General features: G+C 42.0%; 2 protein-coding genes across 8 annotated transcripts in view; one reads left to right on the top strand and one right to left on the bottom strand.

The window, feature by feature from the left end:
* SMAP1 (small ArfGAP 1) overlaps positions 1 to 8128 on the top strand; it is a 153507-nt gene extending 145379 nt beyond the window's left edge. For 4 of the 6 annotated variants that reach the window (XM_082474233.1, XM_082474231.1, XM_082474236.1 and 1 more), the window contains 3 exons: positions 3595 to 3766; positions 4688 to 4945; positions 7126 to 8128. In XM_082474233.1, the coding sequence (XP_082330359.1) occupies positions 3595 to 3766; positions 4688 to 4945; positions 7126 to 7400 (705 nt within the window). In that variant the 3' untranslated portion in view covers positions 7401 to 8128. Of the gene's footprint in view, positions 1 to 3594; positions 3767 to 4687; positions 4996 to 7125 lie in introns of all 6 variants that reach the window. The other 2 variants (XM_082474234.1, XM_082474232.1) reach the window with 1 other exon arrangement.
* A 110-nt stretch (positions 8129 to 8238) lies between these two features.
* Positions 8239 to 26023, bottom strand: part of B3GAT2 (beta-1,3-glucuronyltransferase 2) — a 71253-nt gene continuing 53468 nt past the window's right edge. Inside the window, exons 3-4 of one of the 2 annotated variants that reach the window (XM_082474271.1) lie at positions 8758 to 8906; positions 8239 to 8637 (exon numbers count right to left, since the gene is read on the bottom strand). In XM_082474271.1, coding sequence (XP_082330397.1) covers positions 8551 to 8637; positions 8758 to 8906 — 236 coding nt within the window. In that variant the 3' untranslated portion in view covers positions 8239 to 8550. Of the gene's footprint in view, positions 8907 to 26023 lie in introns of both variants that reach the window. The other variant, XM_082474270.1, reaches the window with a different exon arrangement.

The following is a 26023-nucleotide window of genomic DNA, read 5'->3' as shown; positions in this document are numbered from 1 at the left end:
GCTTTATTGAGGTATAATTGAAAAATAAAATTATATGTTTAAAATGTATAACGAAATATGTTGATATATGTATTTGTTGTGAAAAGATTCCTACCACCAAGTTAATTAACACATCTATCATCTCACAAATTTACCTTTTTTTTTTTCGTGAGAATGCTTAAAATCTACTCTCATTGAATTTCATTTATACAATACAGTATAATCAACTATAGCTACCATGTTATGCATTAGATCCTCAGATCTTACATCTTATAACTGAAAATGTGTACCTGCCCCCCAGCCCTTGGCAAACACCATTCTGCTCTGTTTCTATGGGTTTGCCTTTTTTTTTTTTTAAGATTTCACATATAAGTGATACCGTGCAGTATTTGTCTTTAAGGTGAGGTATTAATATATAACTTTCAGGGACATAGGTTACTCTTAAGCATACAACTTAAGATTCTGTTTTAAATTTACAAATAAGCAACTAGTTTGTTGTAGTAAAGTATAATTTTTGAGGTAAAATATTTCTCTTTCTCTAGAAAACCTGAGCCAAATGGGAATTGTTTGGATGGAAAGTTTTAACAAGAAAGAACCAATGTCTTATTAAGAAGACGAATTACATATATTTTTATTATATATATTTATTGTCATTATGATAGTCATTGTATAATTAACGCTGGAATTGAGCAAATAGATTTCTGAGGAATCATTAGTTTAAGTGGAGCTTTATCAAAAGTTATCTTCAGCATTACTGTTTATTTTCAGAAAAGATAGCTTTATTTTATGGCTTTGCCTCTTCTCCTCCTTCCCCCAAAACATAAAAAGAGGAACCAAGTGTTGCTAGTATTGTTTCAGTTAATATTAGTTACCTTGTGAATGTGTGCAGGCGTGGGTATGTGTGTGGTAGTAAAAAAAAAAGTCTAACGCTAACATTTTGGGTGTGGAAAGCAGTATTTGGGATACTTGACAGTCCGAGTGTGAAGAGCAGCTTCTTTTGGTCTAGCGTGCTAGCGGGGCCGTCCGGCCGGCCCGCCTTCCTTGGACTCCACTGCGGGATGGGCGCCGCCCTGCAGCTGCCTGCGCGCTAGACCCCACGGCCAGCCGAGGCCCCGTGAGCTCTGTGCAGTCAGAGCAGCGAGCGGACAGTGCGGACCTCAGCCCCCCTCCGTGTGCGTGCCTGCGGCTCCTCCTCGTGCCCCCGGGGCTGCCCTGGCGTCTGTAACTGAGAGGAAACAGGGCGGGTCTTCAAAATCACACCTCATTCTTTTTCCGGCATGTTTTTGGACCGAAATTGTGTCAGTTCTATGGAGCCGTCTAAAGTAATTTGGTGAACAGAATTATCTTCCATCCAAACTACATGTACAGACTCTAATCCAGACATGTTGTCAAAATAATGTCTTTGAGAATTGGGGGAGGGAGAGAGAAGGTGGGTTAAAGCACACATTTTACACACACACACTGTACATAGTTTACTAATTTGGTGGCTTTTTATGTTGTGAAATTGAATTGGACCCCACTAGGCATTACTCTGAACCCTGCTTCTGTCAGTCCTGATTTTCTGAGTGTGGTGCAAATCCTGGTTGAAGATTTCCCCTCACGTGAATATGAGCTGGGTTGATGTGACCGTCTGCTTTCCTGTCTGGCTGTGCGGTCTTCCCTGAGAAAGGGGCTGGGAACGCTCAGCTGACCCGAGAGCACGCGTGTACCGGGGGTTGAGGGGCGTCGTTCCAGTGTCCCCCAGGGTGACACGTAGAAGCCCGCCCTTTCCTGTTCCGTCCATAATATCCACATCCCCACAGCTTCTGGGCCCACGCAGGTGCTGTGGCCTGTCCTCGGTGTGGCCCCAGATCCCAGACGGCCAGAGAGCCTTTGGCTGGGGCTCCTGCGGCCTCCGGAAAGTGCGCACCTACAGGCAGCAGTGGTTCTCCTTTACCTTGGCGTGGCCCTGCCGGCCCGTGGGGCGCCCCCATCACCCGGCCCGTAAATGGCCGTTGGAGCACCTGCTAGCCAGGCTGGCTGGCGTGGCTGCGCTTAGACTGTGTCCCTGTGGAGGCAGGCGGTCATCAGAAGAAACGTAGGCGCCTGGAGCGCGGGGCTGCTCTAGCGTGAGGTGGATAATAGCAGCTTTCCCAAGCACTCGGGGTTCTCGCACACGTCTGTGTCCCCCTCGGGGAATAGACCCCAGGGTTTGGAGCAGCTTCTTAGATTGAACAGAAGCTACACGTGCAGGAGGATTGTCTAGTGAGGCGGTTGCTTTGTTATCTAGCGGTGTCAGCAGTCGGCACTGCCGGCTGCAAAGTGCTGCTTGTGGCCATCAGGCACGGCTGTAAGGTAGCTCCCCGCAGGCCCAGAGAGGGCGTGGCAAGGCGGAGCGACAGGCCCAAGGGCACTGTGGCGAGCCTGCAGGCGGCTGCAGGGCCCGCGCGCTCGGCCTCCGCCTTCCGCTGCTTCATTGGCACGTCACGTATATTTGATTTAGGCCCACTGTTGTACTTGAATTCCATCATGTCCGGTTTCTTACACATTTCAGATCTTTTGCAGAATTATGTGGCTTTTTTTCCTGTCTTAAAATTCTTGCTTAATGTCATAGTAGATTCAAAATATTGTTCTGCTTAAGTTAGTCTGTGAGCATAATGCTTGGATGCCAATTTATTGAAAGGTTTTTTAGCCAAGGCATTGAATGTTTGATTTTTTAAAAATTCAAGCCAAATCATGTACACTATGCTTTAACTTCTACTTGCTGCTCACCTCATTCTGTAGTTTGAGAAGACTCCTATTCAGTTTTTACTAGTCTTCAGAGACTTCTTTGAAACTCTTCACATCTAAGTCAATTCCCTATACGCAAATGTGATTGAATATTTAGTGACCGCAGAGATCATTAAAGTGGGGCGTCAGTTGTGACTGTGTAGTACTGTGTGCAAGATACAGGAGATGGAGTGAAGTTTTTGTTTTGTATCACAGTATCCACATGCTTATCTGTATTCGTGTGCTTGCCCCTGTCCACAAGCGGGATGCAAGGTGTAGGGGAGAGTGCAGGTGGTCGCAGTTTTGCCGGACCTCATATCTGGGTAGACTGGAAGCATTCTAATGTTGCGGTTAAAACGGATTAGATTAGGTTCATAAAAATATCATGGTGTCGCTTTTGAAAAACAAAACCTTTTCTTTTCCTGCCCAAAGAAGACAAAATCAGCCATTGCAGGACCCTCTTGCCGTCTGCTGTAGTTGTAGAAATGTTCTTCATTCCAAGGGATACCAGTTCTTGGCAGCAGTGATTGCTGCAGGAGATGTGCGAGCATCTCCCGGGAATGCTGGTCCTCAGGCAGCACGACGTGCCTGTTGTTGAAGCCACTGTGGTCAGGATGTGATGGGCAGAACTCAGCATCAGAGAGGTTCTATCGACTCCTTTTACATTAACAGATTCAAAACAGGAAATGTTCCTCTCTCCTGCATGTAGGTTTTGCATGGGCTTGTCAGTGATTCCCTTTAGTGTCACCATGTTACCTTCTACAGTTGTTTAGTTTCTAATTTCACAACTTCATTTGGATTTCAAGGAATGGATGAGCTATGTTTTAGTATGCAGCATTCGACAGCTTGTTTTGGTATCTGTCTCAGGGGACGTCCTCTGTACCAGCAGCTGCCGCTCTGTCTACAGTGACATCTGGGGATCTGGATCTGTTCACTGAGCAAGCTACCAAGTCAGAAGAGGTGGCCAAGAAACAGCTCTCCAGGGACTCCATCTTATCTCTGTACGGCACAGGGACCATCCAGCAGCACAGCGCTCCTGGTAACGCATTTGAAGTCTGCTCTCAGTGAACTGCAGTGGCATCACTAGAAGTGTATCCTTTCTGCTTATGTAATGTCAATTATATTTCTTCCTTGTTTTTCCTGTGTGATGAGTGCTTTTGTTGTTGCGGTTTACACAACTACAAAACTGAAATGAAAGAAGCATTCGGATTAGAAAGCATATACAGGATGCACAAAACTTTATTCATTTAGGATTAACAAGCTGGTCCCATGTCACTTAATATTGTTTCACAAGCCTTATAGGACAAGGATTATCTTTGAAGAATTATTTAAATTTGATTTGCGTGAAGTTTATAACTCTGTACAGTATGGTATTCTTTCTGCAGGTAAACAATAAGTCTGAAATATCACATGAAATCAAAAAAAGCTTTGAGGTTTTCTTTTTTAATATAGTCAAAAAGAAATACTAGCACGATAAAGATTTGTGTTTGCACTGTTTTAATCTGTCATTTCCTCTAAAATAATGGGCTGTATTTCACATAAGAGCTGAAATTATATGACGTCTCAGCTGCTTCCATTAAAACCAGAGACAGTCCACTCTGACTTGTTTACTTGGTAATGAGAGACCAGTGGTGCAAATCAGCAGAAACACAGTCTCACGCTAATATAGTCTGGTCTTCACAATGGGTATTTTATGTAGCTGTTGCACAAGATTGCTTTATCCTAATTAGACTTGCTCAGGCTCGTGACTGATTTGTCTGCTTCCTGGAGGTAGCCGGCTCTGAGGGGGTAGTGTGAGCTGGTCTGAGCAACAGGAGCCGCCAGACCGGAATTCAGGTTTTCACCGTGGGTGGTTCAGGAAGGTGGTCTTCCTGTTTCTGTGCTGACAGAGGTGAGCGCAGCGGCATGCGGTAACCCTGTTCTCTTCATTTGTTTTCTCTGCTTTGTTCTTCTGCTGCAGGTGTGTTCATGGGACCCACAAATATACCGTTTCCCTCACAAGCACCGGCTGCATTTCAAGGCTTCCCGTCCATGGGCGGGCCTGTGCCTGCAGCTCCTGGCCTCGCAGGAAGCGTGATGGGGCCGAGCGCGGGCGTGATGGTGGGCGTGCCCCTGCCCAACGGCTTCATGGGAAACGCACAGACTGGGGTGATGCCACTTCCGCAGAGTGTGGTCGGCCCCCCAGGAGGGATGGTGGGACACGTGGGTGCAGCCCAGAGTAAGTTTGGCCTGCCGCCAGCTCAGCAGCCCCCATGGAGCCTCTCCCAGGTAGGGTCCTTTCTCTCCAACTTCTCCAAAATCAGAGAAACCAGAGCTTTTTTTCTAAATGGTTTTATTTGTTTTTAAATCTAACAATCTGGCAGAAAGAATTGAGTAGGGATAACGTTATAAAAGGTAAAAACTGTCTAATCAAATAGACAAATGAGCCGTCATTGTTCCTGTATTTAGAATATTCTGTAGAGAATGTTAAGCACTTTTTCATTTCTGATTATAACACAGCTGTAATGGTGAATGTCCCTCATTTGTTTGTCACAGCTAGAAATCATCTTGGGCATCTTTTGAAATTAGCACCAAGCTTTAAACCCAGCCCCCTGGTGGGTTGTTTGTATAGATCACTTAGACCAACCTATTTTCACTAATAATTTTGGGGGTTCTTGGAAACTTTCACAAATTAGAAAAAAATCCAGCCTCATATCCTCAAAGCACTGTTTTTGAGAGATCTAGGCTGTGCATGGATTTATAAAAAATCTTTTTGTTCAAATACATTTGTAAAGTTGTATTTTCTTCTTACTTATAGTCACATTTATGTTTAAAAAGAATATACACTAGTTCAAGAATTCCCGTAAAATATGAACCAGTCCATATTTGTTTCCTACATCCCCTCATATTACAAAATCCTATTTCCGCCTAAGTTAGTTTAGAGCCAGGAGATGACATTTTAGTATTACCTCTTTCAAATCCATTCTGACTTTCCTCTGGCTTCACAGACAGAGGCCTCAGACGTAGGTTCGTGGTCCCACTCTTCTTCCTTGTACACTTCCTTATTTGCTGTTGCTCTGGTAGTTTGATGCCCTTGACTTCTGTTCTCGTCAGCATTCAGGGACTAGTATATAGCAATTTCTCACCGACATTAGCAAAATCACTGTATATCCCATGAATGTCCCAAGTTATTTTTTACTATCACTATTTAAAGGAATATCTATATGACATTGGTCTGTGCACTGTGGGAATCTCAAAAATTGTTAAGTGCCAAATGTCAGTAATGGCTTTTGTGCAGCCGGAGTGCTGCAGCAGACCCAGCTCAGGTTAGGGTGCCTGCTGAACCCGGAAGGACTTACCCCACCTCACTTCCCGGCGCGCCGAAGCGGGTGCTCTTCTCCAGCTCTCTCTTGGTGGGGTCTGCTGGCCATGACAGGCACTAAACACCCTTTAGTACCTCGGAAGAAGTGACCTGCCCTCCAGACACTGTGCCTCCTCAGTGATGTGGTTAGTATTAGGGTTTCTGAAGAACTAAGAACTGCAAACGGTTGAACGTTACTAATACAATCCAACCCTGAGCATAGGTGTTGAATCCAGTCTACTTAGTGGTAAATCTCCTTGCCTTTCCTTCACTTACCATCAGTCTTAGAAGTGAGAGCACCACAGGGGAGGGTTAGGAGGCTTATGTACACACGACTCCGGTCTGGAAGAAAAGCGCATGTAATCTTACACCTTTTGTCATATAATAGGCGTTTATATGGTTGGCTATAGCAAAAGAAAAATTATGTTTTATGACCTTGTTTAATATTTAGAAAGTATACAGAGCTATTTAAGACTTGACTAAAGGCAGAACAATTGCCATCATATACAATTTGTAATTTTGGAGTAGTTTACTTTCAAACATTTCCTTAGCCCTTAGCAGTTAAACTATAGTTGAAAGTATATCCTAGAAAGTATATAGTTGAAAGTATATGCTATTATAGTTGAAAGTTCGAATAGCAGACTCATAGCACATCCAGATGTGAATCCATAGATTGCTTTGGTACTTTTTCCAGTGGTTAATCTTTGGGGGACAAGAAATTGAGTCCAGAAAATGAATAAATATAAAATGATTTGAGACCACTTCATAGACAGGGCTGAAAAGCGGAAGGAAATAGCAACCAAGAAGGGAACACGGAAGCTATTTGCTTTCTGTGGAGAAAGCATCGTGTGGTCGTCTGCTTTTACCCCAGGGCTCAGACAGCTTTTCACATGGATGAAAGATACTTAGAGTTGCTATTAAGCGTCCGTGTCTCTCTGAGTAAATCAACTTCCAACTAAGGCCCGCTTCTACTAAAATAGGCTGGCTATTAAAAATGTCTAGCAGTGGCTGAAGAAACCAGGCCTGAAAAGTGAAGGATGCCTTTTGTGTGTTCACAGGTGAACCAGCAGATGGCTGGCCTGAGCCTGGGCAGCGCAAGCCCCGCGGCGGGCTTCAGCCAGCCCCCCGGCACCACGGCGGGGGCGGCACGGTGGTCGGGGGGCTCGGCAGGTCAGACGCTCAGCACACAGCTGTGGAAGTGACCCTGAAGCACGGCCCACCGCGCTCCCCCCCACCGACATTCCTGCGGAGATGCAGCTGGGTTCCCCTGTTCATTCGTGTACATAATACTTTTTTCTTTTTTCCCCCTTTGTTCATATTAAGAATTATCTGATTGATTGATTGACCGTGTTGGTCTGTACTGATGGATTAAATTTGCTGTGGTGAAAAGCAGGTTGAGAAACCATTTCATGTCGAGGGCAGCTTTTGCTCACATTTCCCAGGACTTCATAGACACAGTATCTGGGAAGCTGCTCGGTCAACGTGCATAATCAGTTTCCCTGTCGGTGAAATTACAGCTCTCGTGTTTGCATATAAGGGAAGTAGCTATCATGTTTGTTAGTAATACCTCTAACAGTATGAACCCCACCCCCAGATTAGCCAGTAATCCTGTAGGAAGGTACTGTATGATCAAATGTTTAATCATATAAATAGAATGTCAATGTATCACTGAGCACTGTTTGCTAGTGTATCCAGATTCTTTTATGTCGTCATTCACGTCACTGTGCTGTTGCTATGATGTGCTTAACCGGGAACGTGGTTAGAGAAAGGAAGATAAACCTGGATGTTACTACAAAATTAGTTGTTGTTTAACGAATGTTTGAAGAAGTCAGATTTTACCTGCCTCCCTTGTAATTGGGATCTCTTCCTATGTACACATAGTGCTAGCAAACACGAGACCTTTCTCTGCACTAGATGCAAACAAACAGGGTAACTAAACAAGCCACTTCAACCCTTGAAGGTGTATCCAGGTTTATGACAGTAATTGTGTTTACATTTTATGGTGCCTAGTACTGACAGATGTCATATCCCTGTATTAAACAGATGAATCCATAGACCTTTTTTTGTGGGTTTTATTTCCTATGATATATACTGCCACCAATCTTACAAAAGTTACTTCACGTTGCAAAGTCACAAATTGGGAACGTGTTGTTGACAGAATACTTGTCATCTGTTTGTTTTGAAAACCTGTTCAGTTCTACCAATTAATTATAAGGCCAAATGGGAAAAACAGTATGTAAGAAGATCCTCAGAATGGTACTAGCCTGCGTGCCATTAGCTGTGCTGTACAGAGACCCTCCGGGTTGGTTGTAAGGGAGCATGCAGAACAAATGGAGACAATAGCGGATGTCTCTACCCGCGCTCAGCTTCCGGACACGACCGCCCTGTAAGCAGGTGCCCGTCGGGAGGAGAGCAGAGCAAACGGCCCCCGGGTGCCCGCAGCCCTACCCCGCACGCCCGCCAGAGCACCAGCTGCGGCTCCGTCACACCTCGATCGTCACCGCGTCCAGGTGGTACTTGGGCTCGTTGGCTAGGTTCACCTTCTCTGTCCGAGTGTGCCACACGAGGACCTGCGGGGAGGAGACCTGACGGGTAGCCACGCTCTCGAGGGACACACGGTAAGGTCGAGCGGCACGAGTGGCTCTCAAGGGACACACGGCAAGGTCAAGCGGCACGAGTGAAATGAATACCTTGGTGCAGTTACTTGCTTTCGGTTCCAGTTCTTCGACGGTCGTGATCTGCTTTAGAAAGTCAGATTCCTGCATCCCGGGCTGGGACCCACGACGCTTAAATACAGCTTTGGGGTTGGACAAGATGACTTGAAGGCTTACAGCAAATCCTTTGTGAAAGTTTAAAAAAAAAAAAAAAAAAGTCTTTAAAGTGAAATACTGGTGTACTTCTCTTTTTTTCTATATAATCTCGGTCACATCAAAACCCGTTTTTTCAGTATCTACCGTGGGCCAGGTCAGTTCACAGAGGTGAACAGGAGCGTTGCCTGCACCGTCACAGTCTCAGAAGGACAGCCCACCTTTACAATAGAGCACGTCTGCCGCCCTGATCGAGGCTGTGTGTGGAGGGGGTGGCTTCTGGACACTGCGTAGCCTGTTGATGACAAAGGGTGCACGTCGCAGAGGCCGTCACCCCCCCGCCCCCCACCCCGCACGTTTGGCCTCTGGGAGTAACTAGAACTAAATACACCTGAAAAGCACACAGACTCGCCCTGCCTGTCCCCGGGGAGCAGGCCACCCCGCTTTCCTGCCTGTCCTCTGACATCTCCATGTGTTCCTACCAAAGCCAGCGCTGCTCCGATGGACCCGGAGGTTAGAAGATGGAGGAATCCAAGTCTGGTCAGTTAGCTGGGAAATGAATACAGTCATTTGGTATAAATTTACAATTTGATTCCATCTGAAAAGCGGGGCGTGGGGGGCTGGAAATCAGTGCAGGAGATGAAATCAGGCCATTTGGCAAATTTGGTTTTTGTAGTTCATTTTTCAAGGAAACAAATGAGTGTCAATTTCCTTAAATGGTTTGGTGTTATGAAAAATCATTACTCCTCTTTAGTCTGTAGTTTAACAAACTCTGTGTTACAGGCTTAGCCATTAAGCGCTCCACAAGCCGTCTCTGGAAGCAGCTGTCACAGCCGTCCTAGCTGTTGTGAAAGTCTGCACCCCGACCTCTGCTCTTCACGACTAAGCTGACACTGTAAAGCCAGGCACCCTTCCAGAGTTAGGGGGATCAGTCTCCAGGAACGTTTTCTTAGCAACTTTTTGCCCTTCCTTGCATTAACTGAGCTGACTTACACTGCCTTTTGCAAACGCATAGTTAGTTAGCAAAGCTAGTATCAAATGATGCCCGTCAGTCGCGGGGGAGCTGTGAGCAGAGCACAGCCAGCATCTCTGAACATCTCCAGGTGCGGGACTGCAGACCCACGCTCCCGACCCCGCTGCCCCCGTGGGAGAGCGCACCACGAAGCTGCCTGCAGACACAGGTGGGCACCGCAGGCGCTGAGCGAGCCCGAACACGGAGACGGGTGCTGCGGAGCGCTAGCCCGAGGCCTGGCCCGGGGTCTCCACCGATCCCGGCGGGGCAGCACGTCCCGGCAGAATTCGGAGTCAGCACCTCCGTTTTCTCGTGGGTCCCTGCGGCTGAGAACCGGCCAAGTCACTCAGCCTCTCTCGATTCTGAAACTCCCCCGTTTCCTCACCCGCAGGGGTGGTGTGACACCCCCTCCCCTCAGTCTGATGTGAAATTAGTGAACAGAAAGACTTCACTAACTGCAAAGCTCTGTTCAGAGGACCCTAAGATAGATAAATGCCAATACCATTGTAAATACTGTCATGATAGGAGATGGCATTAGCCACCGCTTATGGCTGGAGAACAGCGTTGACGGGAAGAGGCTCAGGAAAGTTCCAGGCCACCCGCGTTTCACCCCACTTGGCTAACAAGTCTGAAGTCTTCCTCGGATGTGGCTTCAACAGCCCCGGGCCCCAACAGGAAGTCAAAGGTTCAAATTAACACAAAAAAAGTGACTTCTACTAGGTCAACTCAGATCTTAGGATGAAAAGATTTCTGGGGATTTTTTCATGTGCTTTAAGTAAGCTTCATCCTTTTTTTCCTAGTTCAGAGTCTGCCCTTTTTAACCATACCGAAGCTCCTGGTATATTTCTCACGTGGCCTCAAGGTACTGATTTTATTTCCCCATTCTCATAAAAAAAAAAAAACCAGGATCCGAGTTGCACAGAAGTCATTGTGAAAATTATATGAAGCCACTTGGATCCGACTTCCTCCGTTTTCCCTCAGACTAACATTCATCATCGTTACCACTGAAGGATTCAGATTAAGAGTGTCTTCTTGCTTTCTGTAGCTCAGGCGTATCCTGCTAGCTCTTAAAGCAGTTATATGGCAAAGTCTACCATATAGACAGGCAGAGCTGACAGCCAGCTGTGAAGCTACACCCTGCTCTGCTGCAAGGCCCTTTCCTGGTCCCACTGGAGAATGGGGTGCAGGCTGGCAGCCTGGGGAGAGATTTGGAGGGCAGCTGGCTCAGCACCACGGCAAAGTGGTTTTCTATTTAATACAAAAGGGGGAGGGGGGCCATTCAGACACCCCCCTCCCCCCGCCTCCCCCCTCCACTGTCTTCACCAGGCCCTGCTCAGTGAGCTCTTCAAGGGAAGCAGGTCACAGCAGCACCGGGACCCACTCGAGAACTAGGCCAAGCCCTGGGCTGCCTTCTGGGGAACCGTCTGACCTACTGTGAACCTGGGAGTTAGACAAGGAGTTTTTTGCTCCTAAACCATTGCTTCCAACCCAAGATAGGTATCTTGAGTTTTCTTCATTTCCAAGCACTTAACGCCTCAAATATCGTATGTACCCTTCCCTTTTGTCAGTGAAATTAATTTAGTTTTAAAGATGTTCTCAGGGACTTCCCTGGTGGTGCAGTGGTTAAGACTCCACACTCCCAATGCGGGGGGCCAGGGTTCGATCCCTGGTCAGGGAAATAGATCCCACATGCATGCCACAACTAGAGTTCGCATGCCACAACTAAGGAGCCCACGTGTCTCGACTAAGGAGTGGGCGAGCCGCAACTAAAGGAGCCCGCCTGCCGCAACTAAGACCTGGTGCAACCAAATAAATAAATAAAATAAATAAATAAATAAATAAACTGGATCATTTAAAAGAAAAAAAGATGTTCTCAGAAGCCTTTGAGATACTAGGAGCTTTATAAAAATCATGGAAGTAGAAGTCTCTGTCCTGGTCAGTTGTGTAAAAAAGTGCAAATGAACACTGGTTATTCACAGTGAAAGCAGGATTTCCTGGCTTCTTCAGGTGGACGGGGTGGGTGGTGGGGACCCAGTCCCTCCCAGTCAGGGGGACCGCCCGGCTCAGTGTATGTTTACCGATGAACAGATGCAGCTCCAAGTCCATCAGGCCATTTCCACTTACTTACGGACAAGATGGCGGAAGCAACAAGGACTGAGTTTTCCCTACTGTCTTAAACAGTGAAAAACCAGACAAAACATTTGAAAAACTAGTTTCTAGCCCTGGGGAAAAGGACAGGACACAGGACAGAGATCTCTGAAAGGAAGAGACAAATGTGAGCCCTACAGTTGCCCCAGCTTCCTGCCTGAAGGCTCCGCCCCCGGGAGGGGGACACACACAGCTCTGCCGTCTCCTTGAGCTGAGGGAACAGAATGGAGAACTCGGGGAGGCCAAGACAGCTGGAATTCAGGGGGCATCACCCGAGAGCAGAGAGTGCGGCTGTCTGCAGAGGGCTCGCCTCCAGTGCCGCTGAGTCTGGTGGGTAGATGCTGGTGAGACTCCCTGAGTTCAAGGAAGGAACCACTGGAGGGGAACAGGTGGATGGGTCAGTCCCTGGAGGCCACTCAGACCTGGGACAGGCCACGTGCCCCACGGCCAGGGCGCAGTGGGCGACAGCTGGGGTGCCCGGAAGAGTGCCTGCACGGCCACTGGTCCACTGTGAGGCCAAACTAGCCCTGAAATGAAGGCTTAGCTGGTTTGCCCAACACTTTAAGCCAGGAAAGGATCAAAATGTTCCTAAGTAACTTAATTGTATCCCAGAAAAAAGCTAAAAGTAAATTAAACAAATACATATATAACACGCAAACATATAATTATACTCACATATACACACCCGTGAGTATATGTGTGCGTATATATGTATGTAAAATAAATATGTTACACACTTTATATATAGAAATACAATGAAATATAAAGAACAAGACATTTTTTTTTCTAGAACCTAGCAACATAAAATTTTTTATGCCTGAGATACAAAAATGACCAGATGTGCAAAGAAGCAGGAAATTATAATCCCATAATGAAAACTCAGCAATCCCACTCCTGGGCATATTTCTGGAAAAAACTATAATTTGAAAAGATACACGCCTCTCAGTGTTCACAGCAGCACTATTTACAATAGCCCAGACACGGAAGCAACCCAAGTGCCCATCAACAGATGAATGGATACAGAAGATGTGGTATACATACACAATGGGATACTACCCAGCCATAAAAATGAATGAAATAATGCCATTTGCAGCTACATGGATGGACTTGGAGATTATCATATTGAGTGAAGTAAGTCAGACAAAGACAAATACCATATGATACCACTTATATGTGGAATGTAAAAAATGATACAAATGAACTTACTTACAAAACGGAAATAGACTCACAGACATAGAAAACAAACTTATGGTTACCAAAGGGGAAGGGGAGGGGAGGGATAAATTAGGGGTTTGGGATTAAAATATACACACACGCAGTAGATATAAAATAGATAAACAACAAGGAAGTGCTGTACAGCACAGGGAACTATACTCGGTATCTTGTAATAACCTATAATGGAAGAGAATGTAAAGAAGAATATATAACTGAATCACTAAAAAAATTATATAAATTTCATGTGTACAACATTATATTTCAACTTCCGTATACACTACAGTGTGCTCATCAGCAAAAGTTGACCCTCTTTACCCATTTGGCCTTCCCTCTACCTACTTTCCCCTCTGGTAACCACTACTCTGTTCTCTATATCTGTGTGTGTGTTTGGTGTGGTTTGGTTCATTTGTTTCTTTTTAGATTCCACACATGAGTGAAGTCATACCATATTTGTCTTTCTCTGACTTATTTCACTTAGCATAATAGCTCTCAAGGTCCATCCCATGTTTTCACAAATGGCAGGATTTCATCTTTTTTTGTTTGTTTTTGTTTTTCTTATGTCTGAGTCCATTGTATATACATACCACATCTTCTTTATCCATTCCTCCACTGAGGGGCACTTAGGCTATTCCTATATCTTGCCTATTGTAAATAATGCTGCAATGAACATAAGGGTGCATGTACCTTTTCGAATTAGGGTATTCATATTCCTTGGATAAATACTCAGAAGTAGAATAGCTAGAAAATTAATTATTCTTAAATTTTTTTAGGAATCTCCATACCATTTTCCATAGTGGCTGCACCAATTTACATTCCCACCAACAGTGTAAGAGGGTTCCCCTTTCTCCACACCCTCTCCAGCATTTGTTTTTCTTGCCCTTTTGATGGCAGCCATTCTAATGGACATGAGGTGATACTGTGGATTTGATGTGCGTTTCCCTAATAATTAGTGATGTTGAACATCTTTTCATGTGCCTGTTGGCCATCTGTATGTCTACTTTGGAAAAGTATTCAGGATGTTTGGTTTTTTGTTCTTGAGTTGTATGAGTTCTTTATATATTTTGGATATTAGTGCCTTATCAGATGTATGATTTACAAATAGCATCTCCCATTTGGTGGGTAGTCTTTTGGTTTTGTTGATAGTTTCCTTCACTGTGCAGGAGCTTTCTAGTTTGATGTAGTCCCAATTGTTTATTTTTGCTTTTGTTTCCCTTGCCTGAGGACACACATCCAGTAAGATATTGCTAAGGTCGATGAAAAAATATACTGCCTATGGTTTCCCCTAAAAGTTTTGTAGTTTCAGATCTTACATTCAAGTCTTTAATCCATTTTGGGTTAATTTTGTATATGATGTAAGATAATGGTCTAGTTTCATTCTTTTGCATGTGACTGTCTAGTTTTCCCAACACCATTTATTGAAGAGACTATCCTTTCTCCATTGCATGTTCTTTGCTCCTTTGTTGTTAACTGTCCATATACATGTGGGGTTATTTCTGGGGTCTCAATTCTATGCCATTTATCTGTGTGTGTGTGTTTCTGCCAATACTATGTTGTTTGGATTACTATAGCTTTGCAGTATAATTTGAAATCAGGGAGTGTGATACCTCCAGCTTCATTTTTTTTTTATCACTTTTTTTGGGCTATTCGGGGTCTTTTGTATATCCGTATAAATTTTAGGATTTTTAGTTCTATTTCTGTGAAAAATGTCATTGGGATTTTGATAGGGATTGCATTGAATATGTAGATTACACTAGGTGATATGGACATTTTAACAATGTTAATTTTTCCAATCCATGAGCATGGATTAACTCCACTTCCTTGCATTTTCTTTTTTTTTTTTTTTTTTTTTTTTTTTTACTATGTCATAATATTGACATTCAGTCCAGTAATCCTCCACTGTAACAGCTCCTTTACTTTGCAGTGAAAATTGATTTGTATATTCTTTGCCTCTGAGTCCTTGTGGGATTTTTTTTTTTTTAATTCAGACAGAAAGTCACAAAAATTATACTCATCCTCATCAGTTCACTTAGTCCCATGTAATTAATTGTTTTTTCCTTGCATTTTCTTCAATTTCTTTCATCAATGTCTTATAGTTTTCAGTATACAGGTCTTTCACCTCCTTGGTTAAATTTATCCCTAGGTATTTTATTCTTTTTGTTAAAATTATAAATGGCATTTCTTAATTTCTCTTCCTGATAATTCGTTGTTAGTGTGTGGAAACACAACAGATTTCTGTACACTCATTTTGTACCCTGCAGCTTTACTGTATTACTTCACTTATTACTGTTTTTTGGTGGAGACTTTAGGGTTCTGTATGTATAATTACATGTCATCTGTAAATAGTGACCATTTTACTTCTTCCTTCCCAATTTGCATGCCTTTTGTATATTTCTCTTGACCGCTCTGGCCAGGACTTCCAATACTATGTTAATAAGAGTGGTGAGAGTGGGCATCCTTGTCTTGTCTTGATCTTAGAGTGACAGCTTTCAGTTTTCCACAGTTGAATATGAGGTTAGCTGTGGGTTTGTCATGTATAGCCTTTATTATGTTGATATATGTTCCTTCTATACCCATTTTATTGAGTTTTTTCCATGAATGGGTGTTGAATTTTGTCAAATGCTTTTTCTGCATCTACTGAGGTGACCATATGATTTTTATTTTTCATTTCGTTAATGTGGTGTATCATGTTAATTGATTTGCAGATGTCGAACCATCCTTGCATCCTTGGAATAAATCCCACTTGATCCTGGTGTATGATCCTTTTAATGTATTGTATTCAGTTTGCTAATATTTTGTTGAGGATTTTTGCATCTATGTTCATCAGAGATACAGGCCTGTAAGTTTCTTTTTTGTGTGTTTCCTTGTCTGGTTTGGTATCAGGGTAATGTTGGCTTCATTATTATTAAGTTATGAAGCATTCCTTCCTCTTCAAGTTTTTTGAGAAGAATTTGAGAAGCATAGATATTAAATATTCTTCAAAATTTTGGTAGAATTTCTTCTTCTTTTTTTTTTTTTAGATTTAGTTGTCTGTCCTCTTCCACCTGTATCATTTCTATTTTTCTGTCGGTGAGCTTGTTAATTCTCTCTTCCATCTGATCTGCTCTGTTTCCATTGCCTTCTAATGTGTTCTCTTCATCTCCTTTATTGGGTTCTTCAGCTCCAGAATTTTTGTTTCGTTCCTTTTTAGAGTTTCAATCTCTTTGGTAAATTATTCCTTCTGTTCGTTCATTTTACTCCTGAGCTCAGTAAACCACCTTTCTGAGTTTTCTTGCCACTCACTGACATGACAGCTCAAGACAGCTGTTTTGAATTCTCTATCAGTTAGATGGCAGTATTCCGTGACTTTAAATTTGGTTTCCAGAGATTTGTCGTTTTCTTTTTGTGATGCTGAGTTACCACGGTTTTTTTACGGTACTTGACGAGTTGTTCCCTTGCTGGTGCATTTCAAGTAGCGAACACCTTTCTTATTTAGGTAAAGCTTTTAAAAACTTGATTCTAACAATTCAACAGGATAGAAATTAGAGGCTTTTGTTTTTCAGTAGGTGGCGCTACAGCACAAGTTTTTGGTTTCTCTTACTTAGGCTGCCTCTGGCTATATTTGAGAGTCAGCACTTTCCCCCCTCCACTGCCCCTGCCACAGGTGTCACCTGGTGCCCTTGTTGTTGCTGCTTGTGTCTCTGGGGTTGCTGGTGCCTTGCTGTTGCCAGTATCACTGCCGTCACTGGCACCACAGCTTGGGGCCCTGGGATGGTGGGTGCCTGCACTTCGTCCAGGGTTGCTGGGGAGGGGCTCTACAGCCATGAGGGGAGGTAGCGGGTGGTGGGGGAGCTGGGGCTGTGGGTGCCTCTGCCACATAAGGAGTGTTGGGCAGCTGCTCCTGCTGCAGGTGGGGGGCTAGAGTCACAGGTGCCTCCATGGCGGGGGGATGGGGTCGCAGGTTCTGCTGCCACTGATGCCTGGTTTCCTGTGGCCAAGGGCCCTGCTGCACCAGGAATCTGGATTCGTATGCATGGCCTCCCCTGCTGCTACCGGGTTCTCTGGGGCTGCAGGCTCACCTGCCACACTCCCAGGGTCAGGATCACAGGCTCTGCCTTGGCTGTCTGCTCCAGGCCACCCACCTTTAGATGTACAGATGTGTGGAGATTGCTGGCATCCTGGCACGTTGGGCAGAGGAAACCTTGTAGATTGAAGGGAGAGACAAAGGGAGCATCTCATGCTGCCATGATGCTGACATCAGGCACTAAACACTTTTATTAGGTAAGAAGAAAGGTCTCAGCTCAATGAACTAATCACTCACCTTTGTACACTAGAAAAAGAAGAGTAAATACAAGCCAAAAGTGAATAGAAAAAAGGTCCTGATAAATACGATCTGAAATTACTGAAGTGGAAGTAGAAAACAATAGAGAAAATCAGTGAAATCAGAACTGTGTCCTTTGGGGAGGGGGGGAGTGAATAAAATTGATCGATATCTACTTTCACTTATTAGGAAAAGAGAAGACACAAATTACCAGGAATGAAAGAGGAGTATCGATACAGATTCTACAAACATCAAAATGATAATAAAAGCATATTATGAACAACTTGATGGAAGTATATTTCACAACTTAGAGAAAAATGGACAAATTCCTTAAAAGATACAGGCCATCAAGCTGGCTCATGAAAATTAGATAATCTGAATAGTCCTTGATCAATGAAAGAAATTAAGTTTATAGTTAAAATCTTCCCACCAAAACAAACAAAAAACAAAGGTAAAAAAAAGGCCTTCCAGGCCTAGAGAGCTTCACTGGTGATTTCTAACAAATGTTTAAGTAAGAAATAATATAACTTTTCCAGAATACAGAAAAGGTGGGAATACTTTTCAAATTCTCTGAGGCCAGTAGTGCCCTGATGCCAAAATCAAACAGAAACATTACAAGAAAACTACAGACCAACAACCCGCATGAACACAAACAGAAAACTTCTTAAAGTTCTAACAAATTGAAGCCAAAAATTAAAAAGACAACAAATCATGACTAAGTGAGGCTTATTTCATGACTGCAGTGTTGGCTTAAACTTACAGAATCAATCAATGTAATTCACCAAATTAAGAGGCTTTTAAAAAAGAAAGAAAAAAACCCCACACCTGATTATCTCAATAGGTGAAGAAAATGCACTTGACAAAATCTAACATCTAAACATGATTTTAGGAAAGCCTCTCAGGTCTTCTCTGGTGGTGCAGTGGTAAAGAATCCGCCTGCCAATGCAGGGGACACGGGTTTTTATCCCTGGTCCAGGAAGATCCCACATGCCGCAGAGCAACTAAGCCCATGCGCCACAACTACTGAGCTTGCGCTCTAGAGCCCACGAGCCACAACTACTGAGCCCGTGCGCCACAACTACTGAAGCCCAGGCGCCTAGAGCCCGTGCTCCACAAGAGAAGCCATCGCAATGAGAAGCCTGTGCACCACAACGAAGAGTAGCCCCTGCTCGCTGCAACTAGAGAAAGCCCGCGGGCAGCAACGAAGACCCAACACAGCCATAAATAAATAAATAAATAAATTAATTAATTAATTAAAAATAAAGAATAAGAAAAGCCTTAGCCAACTAAGAATAGAAGTGAACTTCCTCAACTTGATAAAGTGCATCTACAAAAAACCTACTGCCAACAGTATACTTAATGGTGAAATATTGGGTGTTAATTAAACCACTGAAGATTGAATGAAGCAGGATGTCTGCTCTCAACCTTTATTCAACAATGTACTGGAGATCCTACCCTTTGCAACAAGGCATAAAAAGAAAAGAAAGAAAGAAAAGGCAGACAAATTGGAAAGGAAAAAGCAAAGTCCAGTAAACCTCTTCTTCCCCATTCAGCCATGTTAACAGCATCAGTAGTGCTTATCAGTTCCTTCTACTGTGTATCAACTTAGTCTCCCCTGCATATACTTGTCTCACTAGCACATACTCTCTTTTCTAACTACACATAATCTAATTTCAGCAAGGTTCTTACAGATCAAAACTATTTCCAGTTCCCAAAAGATAGTTTTTGGCAACAATTCCTTTATTGTCTGCTCACAAGAAAGATACTAATGGCTTTTTTACTTGAACAGTCACTCTGACTAGTTGTACTAGAACACTGGGCTCTTGACACACTTCTGCTGTTGCAAGTATCAAGTACTTTCAAAAGTCTCCCTCTCTCTCCCCACTTTAAACAAGAAGAAGAAAAGATTCCAAGGCCCCAATTAAAATGTATACACACAATAGTCTCGGGGAACTTGTTGGAGAAAGATATGTGTCCAACACCTCCTCTCCTCTCTTCTCTAATTTTTTCTGTGGTCGACTCTCCTGTCATCTCTCTTCCCAGCAAAGCATACACTGCCTTTTGGAGTGTCATGTGGGCATGTGTGTGTGCGAGAATCTTCCCTACCCTCCTTTATTGAGATATAATTCATCTATTGAAAATTGCCTTTTTTTAAATTTATTTATTTATTTTTGGCTGTGTGGGGTCTTTGTTTCTGTGTGAGGGCTTTCTCTAGTTGCGGCAAGCGGGGGCCACTCTTCATCGCGGTGCGCGGGCCTTTCACTGTCGCGGTCTCTCTTGTTGCGGAGCACAGGCTCCAGACACGCAGGCTCAGTAATTGTGGCTCACGGGCCTAGTTGCTCCGCGGCATGTGGGATCTTCCCAGACCAGGGCTCGAACCCGTGTCCCCCTGAATTGGCAGGCAGATTCTCAACCACTGCGCCACCAGGGAAGCCCGAAAATTGCCTTTTTTAAAGGATACGAATTAAGTGGCTTTCGGTATAACTCTGGGCACCATTTTTGGTAAAGACTATTCTTTCTCTACTGAATAGTCTTGGGACCCATGGCAAAAACCCTTGACCATAAATGAAAAGTTTCTTTCTGGACAGTCAATTCTATTCCATTGATTCATATGCTTATCTTTATGCAGTACCACACTGTCTATTACTTCAGCTTTATAGTGAGTTTTCAAATCAGGAAGTGTAAGTCTTCCAACTTTGTTCTTTTTCAAGATCATTTTGTCCATTGAATCCCTTGCTTTCCCATATGAATTTTAAGATCACCATGTAAATTTCTGCAGATAGGGCAGCCAAAATTTTGATAGGAATTGCATTGATTCTGTAGATAAATTTGGGGAACACTGCCATTTTGGTAATATTAATAAATCTTCCCCCATAACATTAAGTCTTCTAATCCATGAATGTAACGTGTCTCTCCACTTACTTGGTTCTTCATTAATTTCTCTCAGTAATGTTTTACAGTTTCCAGTGTACAAGTCTAATACTTTCTCTATTAAATTTATTACTATTTTATTATTTGTGACACTGTTGTGAATGAAATTGTTTTTAAATTTCAGATTGTTCATTGCTGGTGTACAGAAATAAAACTGATGTACATATATTGATCTTGCATCCTGCAAACTTGATAAATTCATTTATAGCACTATTGGTTGTGTGTGTGCATGTGTGTGTATGCATGCACATGTGTGTATTTCTGAGGATTTACTATGTAAGAGACCATTTTACTGTGTAAAAGATCTTCTTCCTTTCTAACTTAGATGCCTTGTATTAATTTTTTTTTCACCTCATTTCCCTGTAATTTATAGTACAATGGAGAATACAAGTGTCAGGAGGGGTCATCCTTGTCCTATTCTTCATTTGAGGGGAAAAACTTTCAGTTTTCAACTCTTACGTGTGATGTTAGCTGTGGGTTTTTCGTAGATGCTGTTTATCAAGTTGAGAAAGTTCCTTTCCATTCCCCAGTATTGATCTTCTAGTGTTTTGATAATGAAAGAATGTTGAATTTTGTCAGATGATTTTTCTGCATCTATTGATTTATATGGCTTTTGTGCTTTATTCTACTGACATGGTATATTATTGACTTATTGACTTTTGTATATGAACTAACCTTACACTCCAGGGATAAATTCCATCTGGTCATGGTGTACAATTCTTTTTTATATGTTGCTGGATTAACTTTACTAGTACTTTGTTTAGGAATTTTGCATCCATATTCATAAGAGATATTAGTCTATAGGTTTTTTCCTTTGTGCTGCCTGGTTTTTGAATCAGGGTAACACTGGCCTCATAGAATGACTTCAAATGTGTTCCTGCCCTTCTATCTTTCTGGAAGAGTTTGTAAAGGATTTTTCTTAAATCCTCTTTAAATGTTTGGTAGAGTTTACCAGTGAAGCCATCTAGAACTGGGCTTTTCTCTGTGAGAAGTTTTGATTACTAATTCAGTGTATTTCTTATAGGCTTATTCAGATTTTCTATTTCACTTTGAGTCAGTTTTAATAGCCTTTTGATGAATTTGTCCATGTCATCAAGGTTATCTGATTTGTTTGTATACAATTTTTCATGGTTTTCTCTTATAATAAGAAAAAAAAAAGTCTGTTCCTGTTTTCATCCCTGAATCTTGTATTAATATGAGGCTTCTCTTCTATTTCCTGGGCCGTCTAACTAAAGATTTGTCAATTTTGTTGATGCTTTTCAGGAACAAACTTTTGGTGTCGTTGATATGCTCAATTGTTCTTCTATTCTCTATATCAGTTATTTTTTCTCTAATTTTATTTCCTTCCTGCTCCTTATTTGGGGTTTAGTTTGCTCTTCTATCTCTAGTTTCTTATGGTAAATGATTAGGTAATTGGTTTGAGATCTTTCTTCTTTTTAATAGAGGCATTTGGAGCTATAAATTTTCCTGTAAGCACTCCATAGGTTTTAGTATGTTTGTTTACATTTTCATTCATCTCAAAGTATTTTCCAATTTCCCTTGTGATTTCTTGGTATTTAGGAGTGTGCTGTTTAATTTCCACATACTTGTGAGTTCCACAGACTCCTCTCTGGTATTGATTTCTAATTTCACTCCAGTGTGGCCCAAGAACATACTTGGAACAATTTCAATTATTTTAAATTTATTAAGACTTGTTTTATGGCTTAACATAATACTTATTTCATGGTCTCTCCTAGAGAACGTTCAATTGTGCATTTGAAAAGAGTGTGTAATCTGCTGTTGTTGGGTGAAGTGTTCTATAGATGTCTTAGGTCTAGTAAGTTTATAGTGCTTTTCAAGTCTTCTATCCCAGTTGACCTTCTATCTAGTTGTTCTCTTACTGAAAGTGGAATGTTGATGTTTACAACTATTATCTTTGAATGTCTATTTCTCCCTTCAGTTCTGTTGTTTTAGCTTTATGTATTTTGAGTCTCCGTTTTAAAATGTGTACACATTTATAATTGTTTTATCTTCTTCATAGATTGACCCTTTTTTTTTTTAGGCTGTGTTGGATCTTCGTTGCTGCATGTGGGCTTTCTCTAGTTGCGACGAGTGGGGGCTACTCTTTGTTGCAGTTCATGGGCTTCTCATTGCAGTGGCTTCTCTTGTTGTGGAGCACGGGCTCTACGTGTGGGGGCTTTAGCAGTTGTGGCTCGTGGGCTCAGCAGTTGTGGCTCACAGGCTCTAGAGTGCAGGCTCAGTAGTTGTGGTGCACGGGCTTAGTTGCCCTGCGGCATGTGGGATCTTCCTGGACCAGGGATCGAACCTGTGTCCCCTGCATTGGCAGGCAGATTCTTAACCACTGTGCCACCACGGAAGTCCCTATTGACACTTTTATCATTATAAAACAACCTTTTTAGTGTTTGGTAACAACTTTTGTCTTAAAGTCTATTTTTTCTGGTATTCATATAGCCACTCCAACTCTTTTTTTTTTTTTGGTTTCTGTTTAGATATGTCTTCTTTCATTCCTTTGCTTTCAACCTACTTGTGTCTTTTAATCTAAAATGTTTGCCTTGTATATAGGATATAGCTGGATCATATTTTTCTACCCATCTGTCCACCTGCTTTTTGATTGGTTAATCCATTCACATGTAATGTAATTACTGATAAATTAAGATTTACATCTTCCAGTTTACGATTTGTTTTCTGTGTGTCTAATATATTTTCATTCCTCTATTTCTCCATTACCATCTTCTGCTGCATTAAATAAGTATTTCCTAGTGTACAATTTTGCTATCTATCATTCTTTTACAATAGTTTTTGGAGTTATTTACTTAGAGGTTGCCCTGGGGATTGCAATTAGTATTTTAACCTCTAACAATCTATTTCAGATTAGTACAAACTTAATTTCATTAGTATACAAAAATTTTGCTCCTACATAACTCCATTCTTTCCCCCCTCCTTTGTTCTGTTGTCATACAAATTATATCCATAAACATTGTGTGTCTCTCAACCCAGATTTCTAATTATCATTTTATGCAGCTTCCTTTTAAATCAGAGAAAGAAAAAAGAGTTACAGGTAAAAATTATATTTATACTGTCTTTTGAATTTATAGATAGAGTAACTTTTACTGGTTCTTTTATTTGTTCATGTGGATTAGAGTTACTGTCTAATGTCCTTTCATTTTGGCCTAAAAGACTCCCTTTAGTATTTCTTGTAGGTCATCTTTGCTAGCAGTGAATTTTCATGGCATGTGTATGTTGGGAATATCTTAATTTCTCCTTCAATTTTGAGGGATAATTTTGCTAGATATAGAATTCTTGTTTGACAGTGTTTTCCTCCAGTATTTTGAATATGTCAAACCACTGCCTTCTGGCTTCAGTGGTTCCCATGAGAAATCAGCTGTTAATCTTTATTGAAGATCACATACACATGATAGGTCATTTCACTTTTGCTGCTGTCAAGGTTCTCTTCAGCATTGTCTTTCAATAGTTTGATTATGATGTATGATGTACTATTTGAGTTTATCTTACTTAGAGTCCATTAAGCTTCTTGGATGTGTACATTAATGCTTTTCATACAAATTTGGGAAACCATTTTTTCTTCAAATGTTCCTTCTAGTCCTTTCTTCTCTTTCTCTCAGACTCGTAGTATGCATATATTTGTACCCTTGACCCATAGGTCTTTGAGGCTCTGTTCGTTTTTCTTCATTCTTTTCTCTTCCTCAATCATCCCAATTGACCTATCTTTAGAATACACTGATTCTTTGGTCTGCTCAAATCTTCTTTGACCCTCCTAGGGAATTTTTCATCTCTGTTATTGAACTTTTCAACTATGGCATTTCTACTTGGTTCTTTTTAATTTTTTAAATTTAATCAATTTAATTTTTACTCTTTATATCCCCTATTTGATGAGACAGCATTCTCATATTTTCCTTTAGTTATTTAGACATGGTTTCCTTTGGTTGATTGGATATATTTAAAACAGCTGCTTTAAAGTCTTTGTCTAGTAAGTCCAATGTCTGGACTTTCTCAGGGACAGTTTCTATTACTTGTGTATTGGCCATGCTTGTTTCTTTGCATGTCTTGTAACTTCTTGTTGAAAACCGAACATTTTACATTATAGAAAGTGGCAACTCTGGACATCAGATATTCTCACCCCTCTATTAGAGGTGTTGCTCTATGTTGCTGTTGCTTGTTGTTGTTGTTACTGTTTGTGACTTTCTTGAACTAACTCTGTAAAGTCTGTGTTCTTTGCTCTGTGTGGCCACTGAAATCTCTGCTCAGCTTACAGGTCAGTTAAATATTGGACATATATTTCCTTAAATTCCTGGAACCAAAGAGCCTCTCAGTCTTTGCCAAGGGGCTCTGTGTGCATGTTGGGCCTGTGTTCAACACTCAGCCAAGCAGTTTACAACTCTGCCTTAACCTTCACCACTTCCTGCTTGCACAGAGGCTTGATCAGCCAGAGAGGAGAACTCAGGGCCTTGAAACATTTTTCTTAAGCACATGCACAGCTCTGGACATGCATACAGACCTAAGCATACACATGGCCTTCTAGAATTCCAGTAATATGTCAGAGCTTTTCAAAGCCTCTTATGGAATAAAATATCCCCCCAACTTTTTCTTTTAAGTGTTTTGCTCAGCTTAATGTTTGCCACAAATATAATCATTGCCTCATGGAGCTGTGATGGTAAACAATCAATATTTTGTTTTTATTTCTGTTTTTTGTTTATTTTGGTTTGGTTTTGGTTTTGTTGTTTTGGGATTTTTGTGTTTGTTTTTTGATTTTGAAAAAATGTCCCCAGAGAAAAGGCCATTTGCCCTGGGTGAGCTCTGAGTGAGGTCAGAAGAAGACAAGCTTTGTGAAAGGAATTTTCTAGAGAACTGTTATGTCAAATAATGGCAATTTTCTTAGAGCAGAGCTCTGAATGAGTTCCAACCTTGTTCTTTCCTCCCAGTGAATGCTAGGGTCAGTAGCTGTTGATTGTTGCCATGACTGTGGGGCTCTTCAATGTCAAGGCTACCGTGGCACTGGGGAAAACGGGTGGGAATAGGGAAAGTTGAAACAATGCAGTGCTCACTGTTCTTACAAAGATAATAGCCATTTTTCTTGAATAAACACTCTCCAGATTGATGTACACCTTGGATTAGTTTCCATAGTCCTGAAAAAGTTGACTTTGACAATTCTTGCAGTATTCTCATTGCTTTTATACAGAAAAGGCTCTTCAGAGATCCTTACTCTGCCAATACCAATGAGGGCACTGCCTTTCTTTTTTCAAATCCCCAGTCCCATTATAATCCTTTGATGTGGATAAGCATGGAAGAAGAAGCTACAGTTACATAGGGCATGAAGGTTAAAAGTGAACAACTGCTGAGGAATCAAAAAATACCTTGAGACAAATGAAAATGGAAATACAACATACCAAAACTTATGAGATATAGCAAAAGAAGTTCTAAGAGGGAAGTTCATAGATATAAATACCTACATCAAGAAATTTAAAAAGATCTCAAACAATCTAACTTTATACCTCAAGAGAATAGAAAAAGTACAAATAAAGCCAAAA

This window comes from Balaenoptera physalus (assembly GCF_965194825.1).
Source record: "Balaenoptera physalus genome assembly, chromosome: 9".
NCBI classification, from domain to species: Eukaryota; Metazoa; Chordata; class Mammalia; order Artiodactyla; family Balaenopteridae; genus Balaenoptera; species Balaenoptera physalus.
This window is presented reverse-complemented; position numbering and strand designations above follow the sequence as displayed.